This window comes from Somniosus microcephalus, chromosome 21, assembly GCF_052327205.1.
Source record: "Somniosus microcephalus isolate GS21.2 chromosome 21, FLI_Smic_1.0, whole genome shotgun sequence".
Classification (NCBI taxonomy): Eukaryota; Metazoa; Chordata; class Chondrichthyes; order Squaliformes; family Somniosidae; genus Somniosus; species Somniosus microcephalus.
Window position 1 is genome coordinate 62,653,835 of NC_141007.1, and position 26,727 is coordinate 62,680,561.

The 26,727-nt window shown below is 41.7% G+C and overlaps 1 protein-coding gene across 1 annotated transcript; it reads left to right on the forward strand.

Moving 5' to 3' along the window:
* On the forward strand, positions 1–25,351 carry cant1a (calcium activated nucleotidase 1a). Its single transcript, XM_085963756.1, has 4 exons — positions 1–127; positions 14,030–14,686; positions 16,772–16,975; positions 19,048–25,351. The coding sequence occupies exons 2-4, from the start codon at positions 14,053–14,055 to the stop codon at positions 19,416–19,418; spliced, it is 1,209 nt and encodes a 402-aa protein (XP_085819882.1). The 5' UTR covers positions 1–127; positions 14,030–14,052; the 3' UTR covers positions 19,419–25,351.
* Positions 25,352–26,727: the final 1,376 nt, after the last annotated feature.

Genomic DNA, 26,727 nt, shown 5'->3' on the forward strand with positions numbered 1-26,727 from the left:
AGGGGGCGGGGCAGCTGCTCGAGCGGAAGTTCACAGGTGAGCTGAGCGGCGTGATAGCTCTCCACCCTCGGCTGTAATGCGGGAGTGAAGCGCTGGAGGAGGCGGCGATACTCAAACTGCACGTTCGGTAAGCGTTATCGGCTCTTTAATGGCTGTCCCGATTCCGGTGTTGGTCGGTGCCTGCACACGGCGAGGCGAAGAACCCGAGTCACCGGCCCCAGCCGCCCCCCCCGGCGTTACCAGGGCAATGCGGTGCGTGTGGCGCCTGCCCCCCATGCCCCGGGGCGCCGCTTGCTCTGCACAAGAAATGTCTGGGACTAGTAGGAAGTTCAGCTGCAAAAAGAATATCCGTGGTCTCGCCCTGATCCTGTACCACTGCTGCATAGAGGCCGAGTTAATTCTTTTAAAAAAGAGTACGAGGTGATCGATAAAAGCAGGGAAAATGCGATTGTCAAACTCATTAATACACCCTGCAAATCGATGTCACCTGTTACAATGTGTGTCATAGTTTTGTACCCAGTCTTAACTGCTCGATTTCCCCATACGCTGCAGTCTTTATGCAACTATACCCTTTCGTTTTGCATGTACAGTAGTACATAGAAACATAGAAGATAGGAGCAGGAGTAGGCCATTCGGCCCTTCGAGCCTGCTCCGCCATTCAACGAGATCATGGCTGATCATCCAAACCCTAGCACCCGGTCCCTACACCGACAGCCATCCCACCCAAGCCCTATCCCCGTAACCCCAGGTATTTAATCCCCCCTAACACTAAGGGCCAATTTTTATCATGGCCAATCAACCTAACCCGCACATCTTTGGACTGTGGGAGGAAACCGGAGCACCCGGAGGAAACCCACGCAAACACGGGGAGAATGTGCAAACTCCACACAGACAGTCACCCGAGGCCGGATTTGAACCCGGGTCCCTGGCACTGTGAGGCAACAGTGCTAACCAGTGCAATATTATTCAGTTACTAAACCTTAATTTAATATTTTAAGAATCGCAGGTATCTGCTACGACTAGAATAGGATCCATTTCCTGTAGGAGCAAGTTGTAAGTTTGGGGCATGAATTTGCAAATTAATTTTTTTTTCGTGTTGATTCTGGCATAAGCACTGCCACAGGTTTACATGTACTGTCAATTTCTGTATATTTAAGCATAATTATGGGTATAAAAGTTACATGCATCCATGACAGAATCACTGGTGGTTATCTGAGAGAGGCTGCAATGTTTTTGGAATGTGGGTGACACTGGCAAGGCTCCATTTCTTGCCAGTTTCTTGTGCCCCATGGAGGCGGTGGTGGGCCGCCTTAGCCTGGTAACTACAGAGCTAATTTGCTGCCCGCAACCTGTGGTTAATACTGTCTGCTTAGAATGAAGCTCAATCACACTTGTTCTTTCTCCACCCCCTGCCCTGGTCCCCATTCCCTAGCCAGGGGAGATGTGCACCCACATGCAGAGCTCTCTGGAGCTGATACATTTTGGATGTTTTGAAAGCACAAGCAGGAACATTGCTGCACTTGAAACAAAAATTAATTTCTTTAAGTTTATTAAGTGCTCCAAATGTCCAACCGACCACCCCCCCCCCCCCCCCCCTCCCCCTTGACTTTTTAATTTAGCTTGATGCCACACTGGAGTTTTACTCCTTGCAATATCAAGCCTGAGTTTTAGATGGCCTTGAGGGGTCTCACATTACTGCTTAAGTTGGATCAGGACCTGAATCTGAAGTTACTTCTGCATCATAGCAAAGTGGAAACTGCTTCACAGCATTGCAGAAGCAGCCATATAATTACACTTGTGACACATTTTTATGGCACTACTGTGAAGTATTGAAACATAAAATGTTGATGCATCTATAAGGAAGCTGAAATTTGAATGTTTCTTAATAAAGCATATGGGTACATTTACATTTTTTGACTATGAAATGAATAGTGTTGGCCTTCCCTATCCAACCATTCTTACCTTCCTCCACCCAGCCTTGGGGCAGATTCAAGTGACGTTTAACAGTGGATTGAGTAACATCGTAGCAACAGTGAGCAGTGCCAGTGTATTCATGATTGGAATTATTTACAGTAGTTTAAAAATTATTTCACTGTAGATTTGTGATACCATAGTAAACAATTCATTTAGTGTATAGTTTTAAAATTATGTTGGTTTTCCCCTCATAAAATTCCAGTAACTTGGAACATCCTAATTCATTGGTAATGAATCTTGCATAAGAATGATTTAGGTAATGATTGGTACAACTTACTTCAGGTATTTTATAACAAAGTTAATTGCTTAGTTAGTTTTATTACCATTTATTGCAGATTACTTGCGTGCTGTTTCTCCAGTGAACTATCTTGTAGGATGTACTGTTCACAAAGATGTGCTGGTGATGATGCAGCTTTATGCGCATCTGAGCTAAAAGCAAACTAAAACTTCTGTGAAATCGGCTGATGGCCGACAGGAGCTAAGTCAGTTGCTCAAACTTTACCCAGCTGTGACTTCAAAGTAAGAAATTGGATCTGTTTGCCAAGTTCCTTGCCAAGACTTCACCACCCTTTTACTGCAGTTCATAGATAGTGATGAAATTTACTGACCGCATTGGTCAAAAGACAATTCACATTCAGTTTATAGGAGGGAGTTAAACCAAGTTTTAGATACGATTTGTAATCCAATAGTGCTTAAATAAATTATTTCCAAGCCGATGTACTTGGATGGCGGGGGTGAGGGTGGTAGGAGAGAGAGGAATGGGTAAACTGGAAAAAACACACTCTCTCTGCTCTTGTGGAGTGGCAGCAATGGGAAGTGAAGGAGAACTGGAGATGTTTTTTTTATTTTTGCCGACTTATTGGCACCATTATCCTTGGAGGGATACAAGAGGCTGAGAATTTAATGGTCGTATCCCACTGGAATAGTTTGAGACCACCGATCTAACCAATAGCACCCATATTACATGTGTGTGCAGTGTCAGTCTCCAATTAACGCACTATTGGCTTTAGTTATTTCTTGTGGAGATCCGGGAGAGCTGAGAGCCATTTACTGATGATGGGCACATTTGTCAGATGAGAAAAAATGAAATGGTTTCAGACAAGTTTTTTTTCCTGTTTAGTTAACTTAATTACGCTCAAGTAGTTGGGCAGATGGGAGATAGTGAAAGCGGCAGAAAGTTAGAGGCTGGAGAGACCAGGACTGAGCAAACAGGATGATGGGAATTAGAGAGTGATGGAAGCTGAAGGGTTAGAATGTAACACAAAAACTGCAGATGGTGCCAACCGATCGGGCAGTATAGGAATGAACATTTAAAGCAAAAAGTTATTTGCAGGTAGCAGGGCTTCTTTGCTTGGTTCCAAGCATGAGGAATGGTTGCTGTTGGGGTTTAGTGGGTCCTTGCTATAAAAGTTTATTCTCTGACTTACTGACAACAAACGCTTTAAAATAATTAATTGTAAGTGGAAACCCTTTGGGATGTTTGAGAAGCTTGATGAGTTGCTATATGACGAAAAGTATTTATTCTTCACCATGTAACAACACCATGGGAGATCTCTGTTTACTTAATTTATCTATACATAAACACTGGAAAATGCCTTTTTCTCTACAATCCACAAATGCCAATGAAATCAATCACACGGTCAGAAATGTCCAACATTTAATTGCAAAATTAATTAATTGCTGTGAAAAATTGGTATTCTCTAATTTAAGAATTTCATCCCCTTCATGCTACAGATGTTGGTGTTTAGAGAGATTTAGGTGCCCTCGTAAAGGAAACACAAAGTTAGCATGCAGGTACAGCAAGCAGTTTGGAAGGCAAATGGAATGTTGGCCTTTATTGCAAGGGGTTGGAGTATAAGAGTAAGGAAGTCTTACTACAATTGTACCGGGCTTTGGCAAGACCACACCTGGAGTACTGTGCACAGTTTTGGTCTCCTTATTTAAGGAAGGATATACTTGCCTTGGAGGCGGCTCAATGAAGGTTCACTAAATTGATCCCTGGGATATGAGAGCTGTCCTATGAGAAGAGATTGAGTAGATTGAGCCTATACTCTCTGGAGTTTAGAAGAATGAGAGGTGATCTCATTGAAACATAAGATTCTGAGGGGGATTGACAGGGTAGATGCTGAGAGGTTGTTTCCTCTCGCTGGAGAGTCTAGAACTAGGGGGCACAGTCTCCTGAGATAAGGGGTCGGCCATTTAAGACTGAGATGAGGAAGAATTTCTTCACTCAGAGGGTTGTGAATCCTTGGAATTCTCTACCCCAAAGGGCTGTGGATACTGACTCGTTGAGCATATTCAAGGCTGAGATCGGTAGATTTTTGGACTCATGGGGAATCAAGGGATATGGGGATTGGGCGGGAAAGTGGAGTAGAGGTCGAAGATCAGCCATGATCTTATTGAATGGCGGAGCAGGCTCGAGTGGCCGTATGGCCTGCTCCTATTTCTTATGTACAGTGTATTTGCATGTTCCCTTCAGTACAACTTTTAAGAGTACTTTTTTGGGTGGAGAGGGGAGGAGCAGCAAATGGGGAAAATGTACAGGAGGCTGATAAGCATCTAAAAAAGATTGACATTTCAGGTGTGGCCTGGTATGTGGTAGTAATCATTACATCATAATCTGTTCCTGGGTCACTCTAGAACCACAAATTACACTGAACAATGCTACCTTATGAATGCGTATACTATTTCCACTATTTTAATGGGGGCATTAGTCCCTTGGAAATAAAAGGGTTAATGCCTCTCTTAAAATAGCAGAGAAGAACTTGCGTTGGAATATTATACAATAACATTGCTCACAGTGACTAGTTTCAGTCATGCTTTTTTCCCCCAAGGTGCTTGATGTTGGTCAATAATATCAGACAAACAACTGTGACATCATTGAAAGCTTTTTGGTTCAAGTGTGAATCTTCAATTGATTATTTGAAAAGTCTTTGCTTGCCTATATTGTACATCCATAATACAAGCAGAATGGTGACAGCCCAGCCGCTCGAGGTGGAATTAGCCTGTAATTTCCTGTTGCCAGATTGAACTAGGAACAACCAGTGAATCTATCATTAGCTGTTTTCTCTGAATAAACATATATTTTCGTAACTATGTGCCACTGCAGTTCTTAATATTCATTTTAAATAAAAATGTTGAATCTAAATGACATAGAATATTGGTGCTTTATGAGCTCAACCCATTAGAATGTAAGTTTGCTTCTATGAACCTCCCATGTAAGCTCCTGATCATAGTTGTGGCATTAGGAGAAGCATAGAGCTCACAACTAAAGCATTTATTTGAAAAAAACCTAATGTAAATATAAAGCAAGATTCAGCCACTGAAGCTTAAACCCCGCTGGAGTACTGAATAATGAACTCTTTTATTAGTTGCTATTGGGTGAATGCGACATTCGAGAAATCTGTGGCGTATTTGTAGACAGATGTAGTCTGCCGAGGTGGGTTTTCTCTAAGTTGATACCCTCTGGCAAACAGCCACATGTGGTCATATCTGTAGTTAGCCTGTTTAAATCTCAAGGCAATGTTTGTCTAAGTTGTGTGCCTCTGATTCTAAAGCACTTTTAAGTTTAGAAACTGGTGGCTTGAGTATATCATAAACACATTACAATTATTCTTAAATACTGTTTCTCGTACATGAAGCTATCGGATGCCAAGACTAATAGATGCAACTTGTGTCATGATGCTTATCTATTATGGCCCTGTTGCTGAGATAACTATATATAGTAAAATCATGTAACCTCTTTTATTGAGTTTGTCTGAAAACATAAAACCATTGTGCCCTCCCAATACGGGGTGATGAGTCATTGGTTAAGTTCTCCTGGGTCTCTAATCCTTAAAATAATTTAGACTTTTCTACTTAAACTTGTTTGTTACACATAGAACGAAAATCTGGCAAGATCAGCTCGTAAAAGAATGGAAACGACCTCAGCTCAAAAAGGCAAAGCTTTTGCTGTGTGCCAGGTTGAAACCTTGTGATTGCAGTGTTTAATTTTATCTTGCAATGCGATATTTTGTTTAAATTGCGCAGTAATCAAATAGTATTTTTTTAATTGAAGTATTGAACATATTTCAGTGCGGTCTTCATTGTAATTACTGGTTAGCGAGCAGATATAAATTACTGCATGTTGTTCAGCAGGATTTTTTTTCCACAATCTACATGTATAATCTGCAGAATTAGTATACTTAGATCTGTTTTCATAAAATTGGCTTAGTGCACTATCACAGGATTATAGAGAATGCATTATGAAATAGTAATAAACATAGCAAATGTTATCTGAATTGAAATTACAATGTTCAAAAATTGTCAAAATAGTCACCAGTTTGCAGTGTTGGGGTCAAAGTTAGTCACCATGGCAGTTTTGTTTGGCAGTTCTGATTTTGGGACAGTAGCACCATATTAACATCCTTTTGCAATTTTTGTCCTTTGGTCTCTGCATTTTCCATTCTCGCCCAGTTCTCCATCAGACCCCAGGCAGATGCGGAAAGTGCATGTCCAGCAGTTCAAAATAAAATCCTTGAAAAATGCGTATCTTCCTGTTGTCTGAACACGATAAGTCGGCACTTTAGTATTTCCTAATGCAGTCTCTAATGAGACCTGTGCCTTTAACTGCATTTGGAAAAACTTGAATGAGGAATTAAACTTATTGCTGGTACTCCACCCCAGTGGAATATAGCCAGGATATAGAGGCATACTGAAGAAGCAGTTGGACAAGTTGGGTTGGTTCTATTCACCGTACAGTTGACGACCTATGCCCTTTACACTGGAAAAGTATCAACAGCAGTGTTGTTTATTTTGGGTGGATCTCTTGAATAATTGGGCCATGGGTAATGCTAATGCAGGGCATTTGTTTCTGGACAGAATTGAAGATAAACCACTGAACATCAATACAATTCCATTGGGCCAAGGCGGCTGCAGGCACAGCCACCAATGGTGGGGCACAGGGTTGGGCCCAATGTTCCCGCTCAACTAAAATGGGCCCTTTAACTGGCTGTGCGGCCAATTCACATTTTAGCACATGCATGATTTTTTTTCCCCATGTAAAAGCCGGTGAGCGGCCTGCAAGGGACCTCCAGACCGCTGCACAGCCGTGCAGCTTAATGGGAACATTGGTTGGGCGAATGCACAATAGGCTAGATTCCGAGGAATTCGGGCGGGGCTGGGGTTACAGCGATAGAGGCACAAGGCCCTGAAGGGATTAAAATACCAGGATGAGAACCGTCACTGACCTCATCTCCTCTGGAGATCTCCCCTCCCCACAGCCGCTACCTCCTTCCCAAGATCCACAAACAGGACTGCACTGGTAGACCCATCGTTTCAGCCTGTTCTTCCCCACGGAACTTATCTCTTCCTATCTCAACTCTTTTTTTCTCCACTTGTCCAGTCTCTTTCCACCTACACCCGCGACTCTTCCGACGCCCTCCGCCACTTTAACAGTTTCCAGTTTCCTGGCCCCAACCGCCTCCTTTTCACTATGGGCGTACAATCCCTCTACAACTCCATCCCCCACCAGGATGGCCTGAGGGTGCTCCGCTTCCTCCTTGTACAGAGGCCCAACCAGTCCCCATCCACCACCACCCTCCTCCGCCTGGCTGAACTTGTTCTCACATTGAACAACTTCTCCTTTGACTCCACTCACTTCCTCCAAATCAAAGGCGTTGCTATGGGAACCCGCATGGGTCCCAGCTATGCCTGCCTTTTCGTGGGATATGTGGAACACTTTGGTCCAGTCCTACACGGGTCCCCTCCCTCACCTCTTTTTCCGGTACATTGATGACTGTATCGATGCCGTTTCCTGCTCTCGCCCTGAACTAGATAATTTCATTCACTTTGCTTCCAATTTCCACCCTTCCCTCACCTTCACATGGTCCATCTCCGACTTCCCTTCCTCAACTTCTCCGTCTCCATCTCTGGGGATAGGTTATTGACAAACATTCACTACAAGCCCACCGACTCCCACAGCTACCTGGACTACACTTCCTCCCACCCCGCCTCCTGTAAGGACTCTATTCCATTCTCCAAGCTTCTCCGTCTCCGCCGCATCTGCTCGGACGATGCCACCTTCCATACCAGTGCTTCTGACATGTCTTTTTCCTCAACCGAGGATTCCCCTCTACAGTGGTTGACACGGCCCTTAACCGTGTCTGTTCTATCTCCCGCACCCCTGCCCCTCCCTCCCAGAACCACGATAGAGTTCCCCTTGTCCTCACCTTTCACTCCACCAGCCTCCACATTCAACGGATCATTTTCTGCCACCTCCAGCGTGATCCCACCACCAAACGCATCTTCCCCTCACCTCCCCTTTCAGCATTCCGTAGGGGCCGCTCCCTCCACGACACCCTGGTCTACTCCTCTATCGCCCCCAACGCCCCTTCCCCCGGCACCTTCCCGTGCAAGCGCAGGAGATGCAACACATGCCCTTACACCTCCCCCCCTTCCCACTGTCCAGGGCCCCAAACACCCCTTCCAGGTGAAACAGCAATTTACTTGTACTTCTTACAATTTAGTATACTGTATTCGCTGCTCACGATACGGTCTCCTCTACATTGGGAAGACCAAACGCAGATTGGGTGACCGCTTTGCGGAACACCTCCGTTCAGTCCGTAAGGGGCACCTCGAGCTTCTGGTCGCCTGTCACTTTAATCCACCGCTCCGCTCCCACTCTGACCTCACCGTCCTTGGCCTCTTGCATTGTTCCACGGAAGCTCAGCGTAAGCTCGAGGAACAGCACCTCATCTTCCGATTAGGCACTTTACAGCCTTCTGGACTCAACATAGAGTTCAACAATTTCAGATCATAACCTCGGCCCCTATCATATGTATTTTTTATCCACACTTTTTGTCTGGGTCTTTTTTTCTTCTCTCCCACAGGGCAGCTGTCTTTCATTCTGCCAGCGCAATTTACACTTCATCTCGAGCCATCCTTTGTTTCTTAACTTGTCCCATTACCACCTCCTCTTGCCTTGAATATCTCAATCTCTCCTACCTTCTATCCTATCACAGGCCTTCCCTTTTGTTCTTTCATTTCCCCCCCCCCCCCGCAATTCCCAGCCACTACACTTGCTTAACAATGTGTTCCATAAAAATCTGTTCCATTTCCTGCTTTTTTCCAGTTCTGACGAAAGGTCATCGACCTGAAACGTTAACTCTGTTTCTCTCTTCATAGATGCTGCCTGACCGGCTGAGTTTCTCCAGCATTTTCTGTTTTTATTTGAGAATTTTAGGTTTGAGGCATTGGGGACAGTGGAGTGGTATGAAAAATCACCACTGATGTTATAAGTTTCATTTCCTTCCATAAATGAAAATGGGTCCACAGAAGACGTTAAAGATTTCTGAGAAACTGGGGAAAAAAGCAAAACCAACCATAATATTGAATTAATTTCATGAAAGTTATTTGTAATGGGAAACCTTTATTCAACCCACTATAAATTAGGAAACCCAAGTGGGTTAGAGTCAGAGTTGGTATATGTAATGCAGGATTGCATATCTTGACCTGCTATTTCTAAATGACCCAGATTACATACAAAAAGTAGAAATCATAGCACCCCTGGGGATAGTGACTGCAGAGCAATCAAGTTTGACATAATCTGGACTGAGTAATATCAAAGACCAGGAGCCAGGTTTATAATTTTTAAAGGGGTTAAATTCAAATAGGTGAGTGAAGAATTGAGACAAATGCATTGGAGGGAGGATGTTTGCCAACATTTCAGTAGAAAGCAAATGGGACGCCTTGGAAGTATATTACAGTGAGGAGGATAGTGATAGACTTCAAGAAGACATAGACAGCTGCTGAAATGGGCGGACACAAGGCAAATTAAATTTAACGCAGAAAAGTTCAAAGTGATACATTTTGGTAAGAAGAACGAGGATAGGCAATATAAACTAAAGGGTACAATCCTAAAGGGGATGCATGAACAGAGAGACCTGGAGGTATATGTGCACAACTTGTTGAAGGTGGCTGGGCAGGTTGAGAAAGCGGTTAAAAAAGCATACGGGATCCTGGGCTTCATAAATAGAGGCATAGAGTACAAAAACAAGGAAGTTATGATGAACCTTTATAAAACACTAGTTTGGCCTCAACTGGAGTATTGTGTCCAATTCTGGGCACCACACTATAGATAGGAAGGATGTGAAGGCCTGAGAGAGGATGCAGAAAAGATTTACGAGAACAATTCCAGGGATGAGGGACTTCAGTTATGTGGATAGACTGGAGAAGCTGGGGTTGTTCTCCTTAGAGCAGAGAAGGTTGAGAGGAGATTTGGTAGAGGTGTTCAAAATCATGAGGGGTCCAGACAGAGTAGATAGAGAGAAACTGTTCCCATTGGTGGAAGGGTCGACAACCAGAGGACACAGACTTAAGGTGATTGGCAAAAGAACCAAAGGCGACGTCAGGAAAAACTTTTTTACGCAGCGAGTGGTTAGGATCTGGAATGCACTGCCTGAAAGGGTGGTGGCGGCAGATTCAATCGTGGCTTTCAAAAGGGAGTTGGATAAGTACCTGAAGGAAAAAAAAATTGCATGGCTGTGGGGAAAGGGCGGGGGAGTGGGACTAGCTGAAGTGCTCTTGCAGCGAGCCGGCACGGGCTCGACGGGCTGAATGGCCTCCTGTGCTGTAACCATTCTATGATTCTAAGGAAATAATGCTTCACATGCAGCACAAGTACATATCTAAGATCAACAAGCTCAGACTATCAAGCATGACCCTAAATGGATAACAAACAATCAAGTGGAAAAGTGACCTCTACAGATCCTTCAGTGAGCAATGAGAAGGTGCTCACTGTGAATATAGGATTATGTTGAAACAAGTTAAGAGTGATCAGAGGAGCTAAGAGACACTGACAAAAGACACAGCCGTAGAGCCAAAATAGAACAATAAATAATCTCGGTATCACAGTAGCAAGAGGACTAACTGAGCGGAAGTGAAAATACTAAAAGATGCAAATGGACTTGAAACTGATGATGAGCACAAGACAGTAAATATTCTGAATGACTACTTCCTCAAAGTATTCACAAGGGAAGATATGAATAACATGTTCTGCCTAAAAAAGAGTGCCAAGGTGCAATTCAAGGCTTTGATATAAATGAGATGGAAGTCCTAGACAACCTAGGTTTAAAACAACTAAATCCCCAGGGTTAGATGATATTTAACCCAGAATGTTGAGACTAGCAAGGAGATTTGCAAGGCGCTGACAATCATTGTAATGGAGTCAGTGGACACTGGGGAAGTACCAGTAGATTGCACTCAGGCTAATGTGATGCCCATAGTCAAAGAGTGACAAAACAGACACGGGCAACTATACACCTATTTGCCTTCTATTCCATGCAAAATAATTTAATCATTTCGTGGGAGTGAATTTGAGGATTATCTGTACAGCAACCTAGTAAACAACAGTCCCAACCTCCTTGATTTCCTTTGAGAAAGTAACAACCCAAGTTGACTAGTAAACCATATAACATTGCATAATAAGACTTCCAAAAAGGTATTTGATAATTAATAATCTTTCATGTGTATCTTTAAATTTAAAGCTTATGGGGATTCAGGGCAAAACTTGGTTATGGATAAGAAACTGGCTGAAAGGTAGAAAACAATGGGTATTTTTGGTAAGTGGGGTGGGAGGGGAGTATTGAGTGAGTGTGCCCCAGAGCTCAGTGTTGCTACCACTACTATTTCTAATTTACACCATAACTTGGATTAGATTCTAAAATTCAATGCAAATTGGTTGAATTTGCAGATGATACCAAGAGAGACCGTGGAATCGAAGGAGACAGCCAGAAACTACAGAATGAGGGAAACAAAATGTGTGGGGCAAACCATGGCAGATTAAATTTAATGCATTTGATATTGCACATGGGAAGGAAAAATTAGCAACATCCATACTTGATAAAGGGTGTTGAAATAGCTACGGATGAAGTTGAAAGAGACCTTAGGAGTCTTAGTCGACTCGACATTCAACGTGTCCAGCCAATACAGAGCAGTCAACAAAGTCAATAGAATGTTGAACTACATAACCAAAACAGTAGAATAAATGTCACAAGAAACCATGATCAAACTGTACGGTGCTTTGGTCAGACCATTCATTGAGCACTATCCAGGTCTAATCGCCAAGAAAGAAGGGAGACATTTGAGCACTGCAGGCAGTGGAGAAAAGAACCACGAGATGGATTCCTAGGGCTGGATTTTGTCAATGGGGATGTGATGGAGGCGGGACTGGGTTGTAGTCCCGCCTCCATCGATTTGTGGCCAACCCCCACGATTTTCCCTTGTTTGACCTTGTTGAGCCTGCCCAGCGGGCTCAGCAGGCCAATTAAGGGACACCTGGTTACAGGTGATGTCAGGGATTGACATTTCATCTGTCAAGAGCTTTTGACAGATGAAATATCAGCGTTTGACAGCTTGACACTCTCCCCTTTACTGGTTGCTTCTCTCGCGCCGCACCCACTCTCACCGTTGCTGCTTCCCAGCTCTGCAGGAAGTGCTGGTTTCCATGCCCACTCACACCCCAGTCTCCCTAGCTCCAAACCCCCAGTCCATTGTCGTCCTCTCCCCAATCCATTTCCACTCTCTTTCCCTTAGTCCCTGTTCACCCAACCCAACTCCATCCCACAACTGTTCCTGCTCCATGTCTCTCCTTCCACTCCCTCACCCCAGCTTCCCCCAGACTCACCCCTGATTTTGCACCAACTGGCCCCGTTTCTGGTCACCCCAAAGCGGGAGCTGGCTCTCTGTGGCGGAGGGTGAGGGTGGCGTCACTGAGCTGGAGGCTTCTCTGTAGCGACAGCCGACAACATTATGGAGCGAGGTGGGCACTCCTGTAGGGAGAAATTTAAAGGGCCAAGTTCTCCCGGGCTGCTAACAGCAGTGCCCTGGAGAGTCATGTCCCATTCCGGGAGATGCTTGGACAATCCAGGAGGGTTGGTAATCCTAGCCCTTTGAGATCTGGCAACAACTTTATTCTGTGCTTTGTTGGGCTAGAAGGCAACCACTCACTGGTTGTGATGCATTTTTCAAAGATTGTGATTGTGTCAGTCTACACAAGGTAGACTTTGTAATGGCTAAAAAAAAAAGGATTTTAAAGCTGGGTTTTTTCAGCCAATAAAAAACATATTTTTGTAAAAGCTAGTTTCACCTCTAAAATGGGAGGAGGAGGCAAAAGAAGAGTAAAATATTTGTCAAAACAAGTAATGAAGAGTTGGAATAAGTTAACATTTAAAAAGACACACTGGGGAAAGTGGGAGCATTGAATTGAATTTTTTTAATGCAAGTTTTGTTTTAGGTTTTTAGTTGTGGTTTCAATTAGTACAGGTAGACTATCCTTTATCCGAACTTCCGAAAACCTCTAAAAACCGAAAGTTTTTTCGTTCCGCGTAAGTCGTGCGCACGACGCCGACCCCCACCCCTGACCCCCCGCCGACGCCGACCCCCGACAAATTTCCCAGTCTTATAAAATACCTTCTGAAATCCGAAATTTTCCGAAAACCGAAACATGGCTGGTCCCGAGGTTTTCGGATAAAGGATAGTCTACCTGTAATACGAAAAGGTAAAATAATCAGAATGACAGAAGAAATAGGGTGAGCAAGAGTGTGTTCAGTTTTTACTAATCAAAAGCTGAAGTGTGTTTTGTGGAAGGTCAATATTACAGCTAGAAAGTTATCTTTTGCATTTGAATAACTATTATTGTAATATTAGGCTTTGTTTCAGTTGTCAACTGAAAAGTTTAAAACCCTTGAGTGTTTGAAATTCCCTGACTGCCGTTGCTGCTGTGAGGATTAACGTACACATGATCATGTACGTTTTATTGTAGACTTGCTATATGTGGTAAAGATATACATCTTGTGGAGTCTCGTAGCGCCAATTATTGTAAAAGTAACTTATTTGGGTTGAAACCACAATAGTTCTCAAAGCAATATCTTCTGTTTTTGCTGAATACTGTAATTGTGCTGAGATTACATACAATTATCACCTTTTATAACCATCTTGCAACATATTCTTTGCATGTTTTTTGTTGATAGTCTGACGTTTATTTTGCCTAACTCTCTTTTTTCCCCCCTTCAAATAGGTTTCTGCTTCTGCTGTGGCCTCATGTCTGTACTCCTATATGGTTTACCGGATGGAAATGATTCTATGAGCTCCCTTCGCATATCCGTTGGTGGTCTTCCTGTTATAGCTTCCATGACAAAAACAAGAGATTCTCGTTTTCACCTGAAATGGAAGGCGATACTAGCAGCTGCTATAGCTCTCTTCATACTATACATGCTATATTTTCACAAGGGTTCTCCAAATAGCCCTCATCAACGAAATGTCCACAACTGGCAGATTGATAACTTTCCAAGGGACAGATACAATGACACTTACCCACTTTCGCCCCCACAGAAGACCCTGGAAGGCATCCGATACCGTATCGGGCTTATTGCTGACCTGGACACAAACTCAAAGAATGAACTGAACAGTGACACTTGGTTCAGTTACCTAAAGAAAGGCTACTTGATTTTATCAAACAGCGGTGACAAAGTGACTCTAGAATGGGACAAAAATGAGTCCATTCTCAAAACGCATTTGTCAGAAAAAGGACGTGGCATGGAACTGTCGGAACTCATAGCATTTAATGGAAAGCTTTACACTGTGGATGATAGGACAGGAGTGGTATATGCTATTGATGGGGACAAGGCGGTCCCTTGGGTAATCTTGTCAGACGGAGACGGAACTGTTGAGAAAGGTACCATAGCAACTTACTCTAATTTTTCATTTGCACAAGTCATTTCTACTAGCCTTATGGAATACTGTAGATTGCCAGTCACTATAAATCTTGAAACCTTCACATGGGAGTCTTTACTCTGAGTAAAGATTGGTGTATTTAATTTTCTGCTTTTTATATTGTCACAAGCGCAGTAGGCCAGGATTAGACGAGCCGAGGATGTGAGCTGAAATGTAGATTGGAGGATGTTACAGCAGTAGGATCAGGAAAGGCATTGTGAACAAGAACAAGGATTTCTAAGTCCATGCATTGGGGGCTGCAGAGCCAATGGGATCATCTGTCAAGGATGTTGGGTGAACAAGGCTTACTGCAAGGTAGGATGCAAACAGCTACTTGCATTTATATAGAGGGACAGAGACCTGATTTAAACAAGTAATGGGAGAAATGGGTGTATATTTGGGAGGTGACAACCTCTATTCAAGGACTTTGCAGGGAAAAAGGAGGTTGGAGATGGGGCATAGTTTGCAAGGACAGTGGGGTCAAAGGTGGGTGACGACTGCAGGTTTGAAAGAGAGGAAGCCCTTTATAATGTTAGCTAGCATGGGTCCAGGAAGGGAAATTGATGGTCAGCTTACTGGGAAAGGGTCAAGAGAGCAGGAGGTGGGTTTCATGGAAGAGATAAGTGCAGAGAGATGGGGGAGAAACTAGACAGAGACCAGGATTCTGGGGAGCTTTAGCTTGGTGGGCAAGGGAGAAAAAGGGATGCAGCAGAGGGGGCTGAACAGATGAGGGGCTCAATACCTTGGTGCAACAGAAGAGCACTTCAGAGGTGAGGGTGGAGGGGCAGGTGGAAAACTTACTGAATGTTTCCAGGCAGAGCGTATTGTTGTAGTATTTACTCATTTTAAGTTACTCTATTATAGCCGTCACTGATAGTCAATTCTTGGATTAAATGTTACTGTTTTGTTAAACTGAAATTGTTATTTGTATGTATGACAATGACAGTAACATTTTTTTTGCCCATTGTGTTGTTTCTGAGAGGATGGGCAGGTTACCTGCTCCCAATCCATTGTCATTGCCAATATAACTAGCTGTTGGCTTTGGAATGTTACCGAGTGTACAGAGGTGTTTTTCTCCCTCTCACTCTGCAAAAAGACTTGCATTTATATAGCGCCCTTCATGACCACCGGATGTCCCAAAGCGCTTTACAGCCAATTAAGTATTTTTTGAAGAGTAGTCACTCTTGTAATGTAGGAAACGCGGCAGCCAATTTGCACACAGTAAGCTCCCACAAACAGAAATGTGATAATGACCAGATAATCTGTTTTTGTTATGTTGATTTGAGGGATAAATATTGGCCAGGACACAGAGAATAACTCCTCTGCTCTTCTTCGAAATAGTACCATGGGATTTTTTACGTCCACCTGAGAGAGCAGATGGGACCTCGGTTTAACGTCTCGTCCGAAAGACGGCACCTCCGATAGTGCGGCGCTCCCTCAGCACTGCACTGGAGTGTCAGCTTAGATTTTTGTGCTCAAGTTGCCAACCACCTTCTGACTCGGGTGAGAGTGCTACCCACTGAGCCACTGGCTGACACACAAGAAATGTGTGACCACTGATTCCTCCCAAAACCTATACAAAAAAAGGTTTTTGTAAGAAAATTAAAATAATGGGCCAAAGGAGGAATTACTCCGTACAGCTCCATGGGAAGCTTTTATGAACTGCTGTTTGAGGCAATTTGGTTAAAGTACTGAAACCAAAGCTTTCCCGCTGTAACTGTTTAATGAGAGTACTATGGGAGCAGTGATAGGAGCCCCAATCACTGCAGCACTCCAAAACTACCAGTGGCAACTAAACATGACTGTATCCTCAAAATCAGGATACCACCCTTGGGTAGCTGGAGATATATTTTCAGCTGATTGCTATTTTACTTTATATCAGTGCAACAGTGTATATATGATGCAAAAACAGAATGTGCTGGTTATACACAGGTCAGCCTGTAAAGGGAAAGGGCTAGTTGATGTTTCAGATGTATGCCCTTCATCCAGAACATTACTTGTATAATACCTTTGCTGTGACCCTACTTTTGCTGTGCTATTCCTTAAGGTTTCAAAGCTGAATGGTTGGCAGTTAAAGACGAGCACCTTTTTGTGGGTGGACTTGGTAAGGAATGGACTACCACCACAGGAGAGGTAGTCAATGAAAATCCGGAGTGGGTGAAAGTTATTGGTTACAAAGGTGATGTAAATCATGAAAATTGGGTGTCTCACTACAATGCACTCCGTGCAGCTGCTGGAATCAAATCTCCAGGTAAGAGTTTTGGGGATAGGAAAGGTGTTTTAGTGACTCGATGCATGTACGTGGAGAAAACCTGTAGTGTATATATATTTGAGCTAAATGGAGTAATTTTTGACCTTTAGTAATGGGTGTGACAACATTAGATACGGGTGTTATTTTCCAGGACACTGACGAGCAGCGATCCTTGATCATGATTATGGATGCATCCAAAATTTGTAGTTTGGTGTGGGCATGCATCAAATAGATATAATTTTTTTAATACCCCAGTGAGGATGCATTATACATAAACATCAAAATCTCAGATAAATGTCCCAGTGCTGCTTTTATTGATACTAGCCATCTTGACTAAATTCTGTGGTTCAGTCTGCTTTGACGAATGTACTTCAGAGTTCATGGGGATTTTATTGACTCTAGTAAACCGTTGTCATCTCTGACCCCAAGATAAGGCTATGGATTCTGGAATTTGTATCTCATTGTCTCCTGATCAGATTTAAATTGATTTACCTAAAGAGCATTGACATTGGGTGTACCTTTTAGCTGTGATCTGCAACTTCAACGACAGTCCTGGATCTTTAGGAATTGCCCACCTCTATGGACCTCCCCTTCTTTCCTTCCTCCCCGTCATTCCTTCACTTCCCCACCTATTTCCTCGTGGGTTTATCTTGGAAGAGTCGGAGAGAATTTTCTTTAGCCCCACCCAGCCAATGTTAAAGCTCTTTTTAACTTCCTCTAGAATTTAGTGCTATTCTAAACAAAAAACAAAGTCCACTGCACTCTGGAGAAACAAACCTAGAAATCTGATGGTTTGGTGTAGATGGCGCCACTTTACAAAAACATCTTGGCTACATTAGATCTTGTGTTTTGTCATAGAAATTGAAGTCTGATCATTTTAGATCAAGAGGTTACAGTACTCTGGCCACCACAGCCCTCAGAAGCTCATAATCTTCACTTCTTTAGAGCTCTGGCACACTATACCACTAGTGGTTTCCATCACAGTTATTTGTTTTGTTTGTAATAAAATGTTAGCCAATCCTATCACTAAGCAATGTATTACTCCAAATTACTTTAAAAATCAGATTATGATTGCATTAAACTATAGCCTACACTGCAGTTTATTTTGTGAAAGAACACTTGTGGAACACTGCTATTGGCATTGCTTGCCTAGATTTATTACCATGTATGCTAACCGTCTTAGCTTTACTTTTCTGCTTTACACTAGAAATGTGCAATTTAAAGTTATATTTCCATGCAAGGACAGAGAATAGTTAATAGAATTGTATAATCAGCTGGGAATTACACCAATTAACTGGATAACCAAAAACTTAAATTTTTACTGATTACCACATAACTATTCGTGCTATAGCTTTTAAAGTAGGGTTTAAGAGCAGCCAAATAATGCTGGTGGTGATTATCAGCTCTCATTTAGAGGGGCGTGTTGTCAAATGACCCTTTTTCAATGCCTTTTATTTGTAACTAACATGCCTTAATCATGGAAGGATCTGCTCCAGGGGCATCTGTTGATTATCTGCATAGTTTTGATTTAATCGATCAAAACTCTGGTTTCAGACCACCTCAGAAGGGTCATTGATGCCATTGTTAGCCAATTACCTGATGCTGCCTTTGTCGTCAGCACTGCCTTCTTCTGCATTCGAGGGTTGTGTCCATTAGTTACATTTATAATGAGATTTAGCTATTTTCACTTTTGCCATTTTCAAATGTTGGTTAGCCATTCTAGATAGCTTATTGTGTTTTTGTATTATCAACATGTGATATCTGAAGTCAGGAGGTAATTTTAAAAATAGCTGCAGTTTATAGTATGCTGTATATGTTTGATCGTGTTCTATGTACTGTTTTAGTAATGAAAGTTAACATTTTATTTACTGTAGTTTTTCTTCTGTTAAACAACTCTGCTGTGGTCACTAAAATAAAACCAATTCAGCAAGATTTTTATGGGAAGCTTACAAGGAAGGATAAAGTGTTATTGAATCTTCATAAGGAAAATTATACTGTAAAATCACTGTCTGAAATTTAAACTTTGCATCTCTTCTCTCCTCCTCCTCCCCCCCCCGCCCCGCCCCCCGTAGGATATCTCATTCATGAATCTGCAGCCTGGAGTGATCGACTACAGCGCTGGTTCTTCCTGCCACGGCGAGCGAGCAGTGAGCGCTACAATGAGAAAGATGACGAACACAAAGGAACAAACCTCATTATTAAATGTACTCAAGATTTTAAGGAGGTCTTGGTGAGCAAGATTGGAGTGGTTAACCCTACTCATGGATTCTCTTCCTTTAAGTTCATTCCAGATACGGACGATCAGATCATTGTGTCGCTGAAATCCGAGGAAGATAATGGGAAAATAGCAACTTATATTCTGGCTTTTACCTTAGATGGACGCTTCCTTTTAGAGGAAACAAAAGTGGGGGATATAAAATATGAAGGAATAGAATTTATATGAGCTATTTCCTGATCAAAAGTGCACAGATCTGGATGAAAGTACTACTGTTTCCAAGAATATTCAGAAGGGCAGTTCCCCATGTTGGTATTATCCTTTTAAATGCTTCTTGGTCGCCATTAATCTGAAGTGTTCTTTTGTGATACCCTCCTCTTTGTTTACATGTAAGAAACTGAATACAAGGTATTGCAAAATTAGCCCTTTTCTTCTGCTCTTTTTCAAACTTCAACATTCTTTCTAATTTTGCTGAAATTAATAAAAATATACTGGGATGTTGCCTTGTGCTTACATGGTGTAAAATCTGCAACCAATCCAAGAAATTTGCAAATCAGTACTGGTCTGGTTTGCTCATTTGTTTTTGAACTTGTTAACATTACACTTCCTGTAGTTGCATATCATAGAACCAGAAAGAATTGTAAAACTGGTCAGCTCACAAGGATTGGATACCAAAGTAATTACCATGGTACAGGAAACTTTATCTGGGACCGACGTGGTGCCGGTTCATCAACAATTCCGGATAACCGAAAGCTATAGTAAAAGATACGGAGCTGAGAGCTCCGTATAAAGCAACAAACCCTGTTGCTTAGCAACAGGTTCAGAACAATGGCCACAAGTTCCAAGCGTCTCTGTAGCTTAGCAACAGCTGCAGCCACACCCTTGCACAGCAACAGATGGAGGAAGGCAAGTAATAAAACTTACCTGAACCTACTCCTGAATTTTGCCAGTTAACCGAGATTTCCGGTTATTTAGGTGCCGGTAAATCAAAAGTTTCCTGTAGAATTTGGTCAATGTCGCTGACGTTTTAAAAGATATCCCAAACTCCACTAGCAAAGCAGCTATTAATATTCTGTGTCATGTATGTGGCTACTTCAAACTTGGAGTACTACTTTGCGTTTTTTTGAGGGGACAGACAAGTGGCAAAGTTTCTGCGAGGTTACGCTGGTTTTCCCCAGCACAATTCCCCTGAAATCGGCCAAACCCGTGCCGACTTTCAAGTGCAAGTTATGTCCAGCACAAATTGCGTTTCCGCAAATTTTTTTTGTGCTGGTTTAAAAAAAAATTGCGCTGGAAGCCCACCAAACGGGCCACGGCCCCGATCGAATTAATCACCATGGTGAGTTCCTGCTAATTGAGCTCGTTTGCAGCCCTTTGAGGAGGCTCTTAAAATTAAGCGGCTTTTTTTTTTTAGGTGCCAGTGAACTAATGGGCACCTTTTTAAAACGTTTTTAAAATATTAAATAATTTACTGAAGAAACTGACTAGTTTACACCAATCAGACTAGTAAATGCTTCTGTAAAGTTTTTAAAAGTCATTTTCAGTTATTTAATATCGGGTTATTTACAGGTGGTGGTCTAGATAATATTAAAAAATGCTTATTTTTTGTGATAAACCCATTTTCAGCTGTATTAATAAAACTGCACCATGTTACCACTCGGAAATATATATCCAGGAATATTTTTTTAATGCAGATGGGGACAAAAAAACAATTACGTTCTAAAACACTGCTCGTTTGTGCTGGTTCATGGAAGATTTTACATTTGTGATTGTGCAAATGAGTTAGAGCGGAAACTTGAAACCTAACTTCACTACGGAAAACTAGTGCAATGTGGAATGTAATTTGTGCCTGGATTGCCAATTGCACCCAAAGCGGAAACTCTTCTCATAGAATCTTGATTACCATACAGCTTTTGGGGAAAGGTTATGGCAGAAAAGGGCACATAAAAGCTGGAATTGATTTCTTATCCTGTTTTCCAGTATGTTCTGCAGTTTGCTTCACTGCTTAAGTAGCGGTGGGGAGAGGAAAATTGTATTAAAGTCCACAAAATAAGCACATTCTGTTTCATCACTGCATGATTTGAGGAAAATGCAGCATATAGATCAGCCTGACTTCCAAATGTACCGGGGCTCCGATTAACAATGAGATTCCGAGTTACACAGACTCTACAATGACATCACAAGTATTTAGACAATACCTTTGTCAATTACATATTTTTTTAATAAAATCTTCAAAAGAACTGCACTGTTTCAAAATTTCAAACTCTGCTAGTTGCTGTTCCACTTAAAGTGGAAGCTAGCAAAGAAATGTCACTTCTTTTATATTGGATTGAGTTCCAGAATCCAGAAATTACATTGAGCTGTTGGAGAATATATTTTTTGATCCATTTTAAGTAATTACACCAGCTATCTATTCTGTAATACGATTCTGTAAATCAAACAAGATTGAATCATCTTTCTAGTTTTGGTGCCAAAATAGATCTTAAGTCAACTGGTAAATCAGTCACATGGTCTGCACATTTTGATCATTACTTGCCCTCTGAATTGTTATTTTAGCTTCTGTGATCCACATAATGGTTATTGTCATGGGAAGTTGTATCTATGTCCTTTTTAATATGGTGGATCAATTTTTTTTTAAATGGTTCTTAATTGTTGATTTTCTTAGTTTGATTTGAACAGGCTACTTGTCTTAAACTGTTTTATGTAAGGTCAACCTTGTCAACTTCCGTCGCAGGGGTTACTCCTTTCCACAGTTCCTCATCTACTTGTTGAGATGATGTGTTCGAAGTGGTTGGTGTGTTTGTCTTTTGTAAGTGCAATTTTGGTGTCAGAAGTCAGAACTCTATGGCCTCTATCTACTACATGGGTATGGTAGGATAGAATCAGTCAGCACATTGTGCCTGGGCTGGATCTTTGAAAGAGCTATCCAATTAATCCCATAGCCCTGCATAGTCCTTTAAGTATATATCCAATTCCCTTTTGAAAGTTAATATTGAATCTGCTTCCACTGCCCTTTCATTCCAGATCATAACTCGCTGCATGAAAAAAATTCTCATCTCCCCTTTTTTTCTGTCAATTGTTTCCTCTGATTACTAACCCTCCTGCCACTGGAAACAGTTTCTCCTTGGTTACTCGATCAAAACCTTGATAATTTTGAACACCTTTTAAATCTCCCCTTAACCTTACAACAAAAGCAAAATACTGCGGATGCTGGAAATCTGAAATTAAAATTCTAAAATAAAAATCCCCTTAACCTTCTCTGCTCTAAGAAGCACAATCCCAGATTCTCTTCTCTACTCCAAGTAACTCAAATCCCTCATCCCTGGTATAATTTTGGTAAATCTTGTCAGAAGCTAGAATGCTATGGCATCTCCTACGGTAATATGTTTATGGCACTAGACTAGCAGTCCAGACCTATATAGGACCCCAATTGCAATTTCAAGGTACAAATGGGCGAAGCGTAAAACCCAAATGGCTGCCAGCCGATCCTTCCCTCCCAGGCTCTGACTGTCAACCAGCTTGGCATGGGAGCTGGCCAATTTCCCATCCTCCCAGAACCAGTGGGGCACCCACAACTGGCCGACGGACTGGAAATGATGCCCATGCCTCAATGGCTTGGGCCTCCCACTGGCAAGAAGGTGTGGGCAGAGGGCATGCGCTACCGGTAGTTAAAATCATCCCTCATGTTTCTACTAAATATCCTTTGTATATCAAATCTTACCTGTATAGGGTCAGTTTTTTAAAATGTTGTAGTGCAAACAGACCACAACCCTACACAATCACCATATTGTTGCCTTTATCAGCAGAAGGGTATCCTACAGTTGTTCATCCCTCTACCAATATATCCACAGCCAAGAATTAAATACATGTTTAGGATTTATATACAATGTCTAAATTTGTTAACTTCCGACTGCTACATAACCCAGTCTGAAAGGTACCAATTACTGACCAAACCAGATTTGTCAACAGCAGGACTGCAGCCCGACACGGAGTTAAGTGCAACTTAACTCTTGCCAGAGACTTCCAAGACAGATATAGTACCAGCTACAATAGCAAGGGTACAGTTGATGCCCTCATAACATTAGAAGCCAGATTTTAACTCCGGGCGAGTTGAGCGGGTGGGTAGCATGGAGTTAGAAACTCCCACTACTCTAGAAGTGACTTTTAAACTCTGGGACCTCATTTAAATCCCACTGGCTGACTTCCTATCCATTCCAGGTGGGTAGTCAGCGGGAAATCTGCGTGGCATGGAAGTAACTCGGTGACACTTACCTGTTTGGGTCACTTTGGGCCCCAATCATCTTCCCCGCTGTCGTCACCTGGCAGGAATGTCAGTTAAAATCGCCCCTGAAGTATCAGTGATTACAGCAAAGGTATGTTGATTCTGAAGATCATCAGAATCCAAAACGTAATACTGTAAGTACAAGTTATTTAATTGTAAAGCTCACAATCTTGACATTAGCCAGGTTACATTTGTTAATGGTATAATAGTTATAAGATTGCCCAAGATTAACAGAATGGTATTAATGTGTTTCTAAGTTCCAAGTCAATATTCAGTGCATCATTGGTGCAGATCTCTTGCATTAAGCGTTCTGCTGGTGACAACATAAAACTCAGCTATTGACACTTTCTATTTATGACATGCATATGCATCCTTGATCTTTTGAATCGAGGCAGGCAGGACAGGTTCAACAAGTTCTTGCTGAATGGAGTTTAACTTTAAGCTAATGTGAAAAGAATCCTACTTCACATGATTTAGGCAATTAAAAGTCAATTTAATAACAGACCTATTTCTAAGGTATCAGTCAAATACACAACATATCTTCAGTTACAACTTTTCCCTGTGGGATCTCTAACAAGATATAATGCTATATTGATAACTGGGTCACAGAGTCCTTGCACAAGGCCTTCAGTGGCAAGATTAGTTCATAGTTTTTATCCTAGGTCTCTTGAACCAAAGAATCTTTCTTTGCTCAATTGCACCTGCTTCTTTATGCATTGCACTGCCATTTTGTCTGAATACTGAAATCACAAGGGAATTAATTAATTTCCTGTTAGGTTAATTTCCAATAATCTTTGATTGGACCTTTACTTCAGTTTGAATGAGTGTATTAACAACAACTTGTATTTATATAGCGCCTTTTAACCTAATAAAACATCCCAAGGCACTTCACAGTGTTATAAACAAAATTTGACACCGAGCCACAGGAGAAGAAATTAGGGTGGATGAAGATGTAAGTTTTAAGGAGTGTCTTAAAAGGAGGATAGAGAGGCGGAGAGGTTTAGGAAGAGAATTCCAAAGCTTAGGGCCTAGGCAGCTGAAGGCATAGCCACCAATAGTTGAGCGATTAAAATCAGCAATGCTCAAGAGGTCAGAAATAGAGGAGCGCAGATACCTCTGAGGGTTTTCGGGCTGAAGGAGATTAGAGATGGGTAGGGGCGAGGCCATTGAGGGACTTGAAAATCAGGATGAGAATTTTAAAATTGAGGCGTTGCTTAACAGAGCCAATGTAGGTCAGTGAGCACAGGGGTGATGGGTGAACGGGACTTGCTGAGAGTTAGGACACAGGCAGCAGAGTTTTGGATGACCAAGTTTAGATAGGGTAGAACGTGGGAGTGCGTTGGGTTTTGGTATCGACATTCAGAACCCAATCAGACATGTAGGATTTAACAAAATGGGTATATGTGGATACAGTAACATTCAGCATGTTGGGTAAATGTTTTGCAGTGAAGTTTTATGTATTTTGTATAGTACATGGATCACAGAATTACCTTAAACTTGTATTAATTGCACAAACCATGTTTTTAAATTGGCATTCCTCATCTGTGTTAAAACGGCTCAAATTCATGAATGGATGGATCTCACCGATGAATTGCAGTTCTGTTGTTTTTAACCACCATTAAGCACTCAGGCTGAACTAGGATGTTTGTAATTATCACAGTCAACTCTACTATATTTTCAAACTGTATCAAACTTTGATTTGCTGCTTTCACATGGGCTATTTTGTATGTGCTAGCTCTATTGGTGAGGTTTAGTATCAAAAAGTTAACTCCAATTAAAATTTTACTGTCTTCATTTTTTGATACTGGCTGTAAATCTCTTGATCCCCTTTAATAAAATGTGAAAAAGAACAAGATATTAATAAATCTTTTGTCCATTAGGTGTGCAGCCTGTCTTTAGTTCCATACTGCTTAATTGAACAGGATTAAAGAGAGCCTAAATTAGCCATATAATGTTCAAATGCTGCTACTTTCAATTCAGTACAGGAGAAGCCAATGGCCATTTCCTCTTGCTGTTGTAGTTTGCATAGAAAAATTGAAAGAACAGAGTTTCTGATTTAACTGACCAAAGTTTAAGCCATGTTTCTATTTTATTTAGATTATTACACGTTGTGAATATTTTGTTTGCTCTTATGCTGTGCATACACTCTGAGTAAGGTGTGCAAAGAAACTACCAGCCCTACCCCTTTGGTAAATCATACGCAGTTTTTTCTTGTCCTCTGCATACTTGGGACTTCAATATGATTGAAGATCAATTCATTCTCCTACATTGTCAAAATAATGGGATCGATTTAGTAGGAGTAAACTTGAGGATTATCTACTACAACAACCATCTAGTAAACAATACTCAGCTTGACTTCAGAAGTGGAAAATCCTGCCGGACTAACCTTGATAACTTTGGACTGGGAAACCCAACTGTGTGGTGCACTTAGATTTCCAAAAGGCATTTAACAAGGTTGAACACAAATGGCTATTATCAAAGAAAGAAATACTTGCATTTATATAGTGCCTTTCATGACCTCAGGACCCCCCAAAGCACTTTACAGCCAATTAAGTACTTTTGAAGTGTAGTCACCGTTGTAATATAGGATATTATCTAAGCTCAAAGCTGTAGATTCCAGGGTAAATCTTGAGAATGGACAATAAATTTGCTGAAGTGTAGAAAACAAGTGTTACTTATTAGAGGAATAATGGAGTGAGTGCCACAGTGGGCAGTGTTGGGACCAATATTGTTTCAATGATTTGGATTCATAAACTCAAGTCACATTTACAGATGATACAAAACTAGAAAGAGCTTTTCATCTTTTGTCCCATGTTGAGTATTCAGGGGACCTGGTGTTTGCTTTCACAAAATCCTTCAGATTGGTATTGAATGTTTTTATTTAACATTTTGTCCTTAGATTAGGATTTGAGTCTGTTGCAATGAGCCCGTTGTAATAATTTGAAATATCTATAAAGCTTATGTTCTAGGAACTGCATTTCCCTATGTGTTGGTAAATACACTAAATAGACCATTGGTGATCTCCCACCTGAAAATTGTTGCTATGTTATAACCATAGCATAGTTAGATCTAGTATTTAATTTTGTAACTGAAGCCCATACCCAGTTAAAGGTCTCTTAATGACTACCATGCCACTCAGTCCACATGTGGGGTAAGGAATTCTTAATTTTCATCCAGGCTACATTATTTTACTTTTTGAGAAAGGACCGCGTTTGTGCTTACAAAGATGAAGGACATGGTGCTGAAAATGAGAAA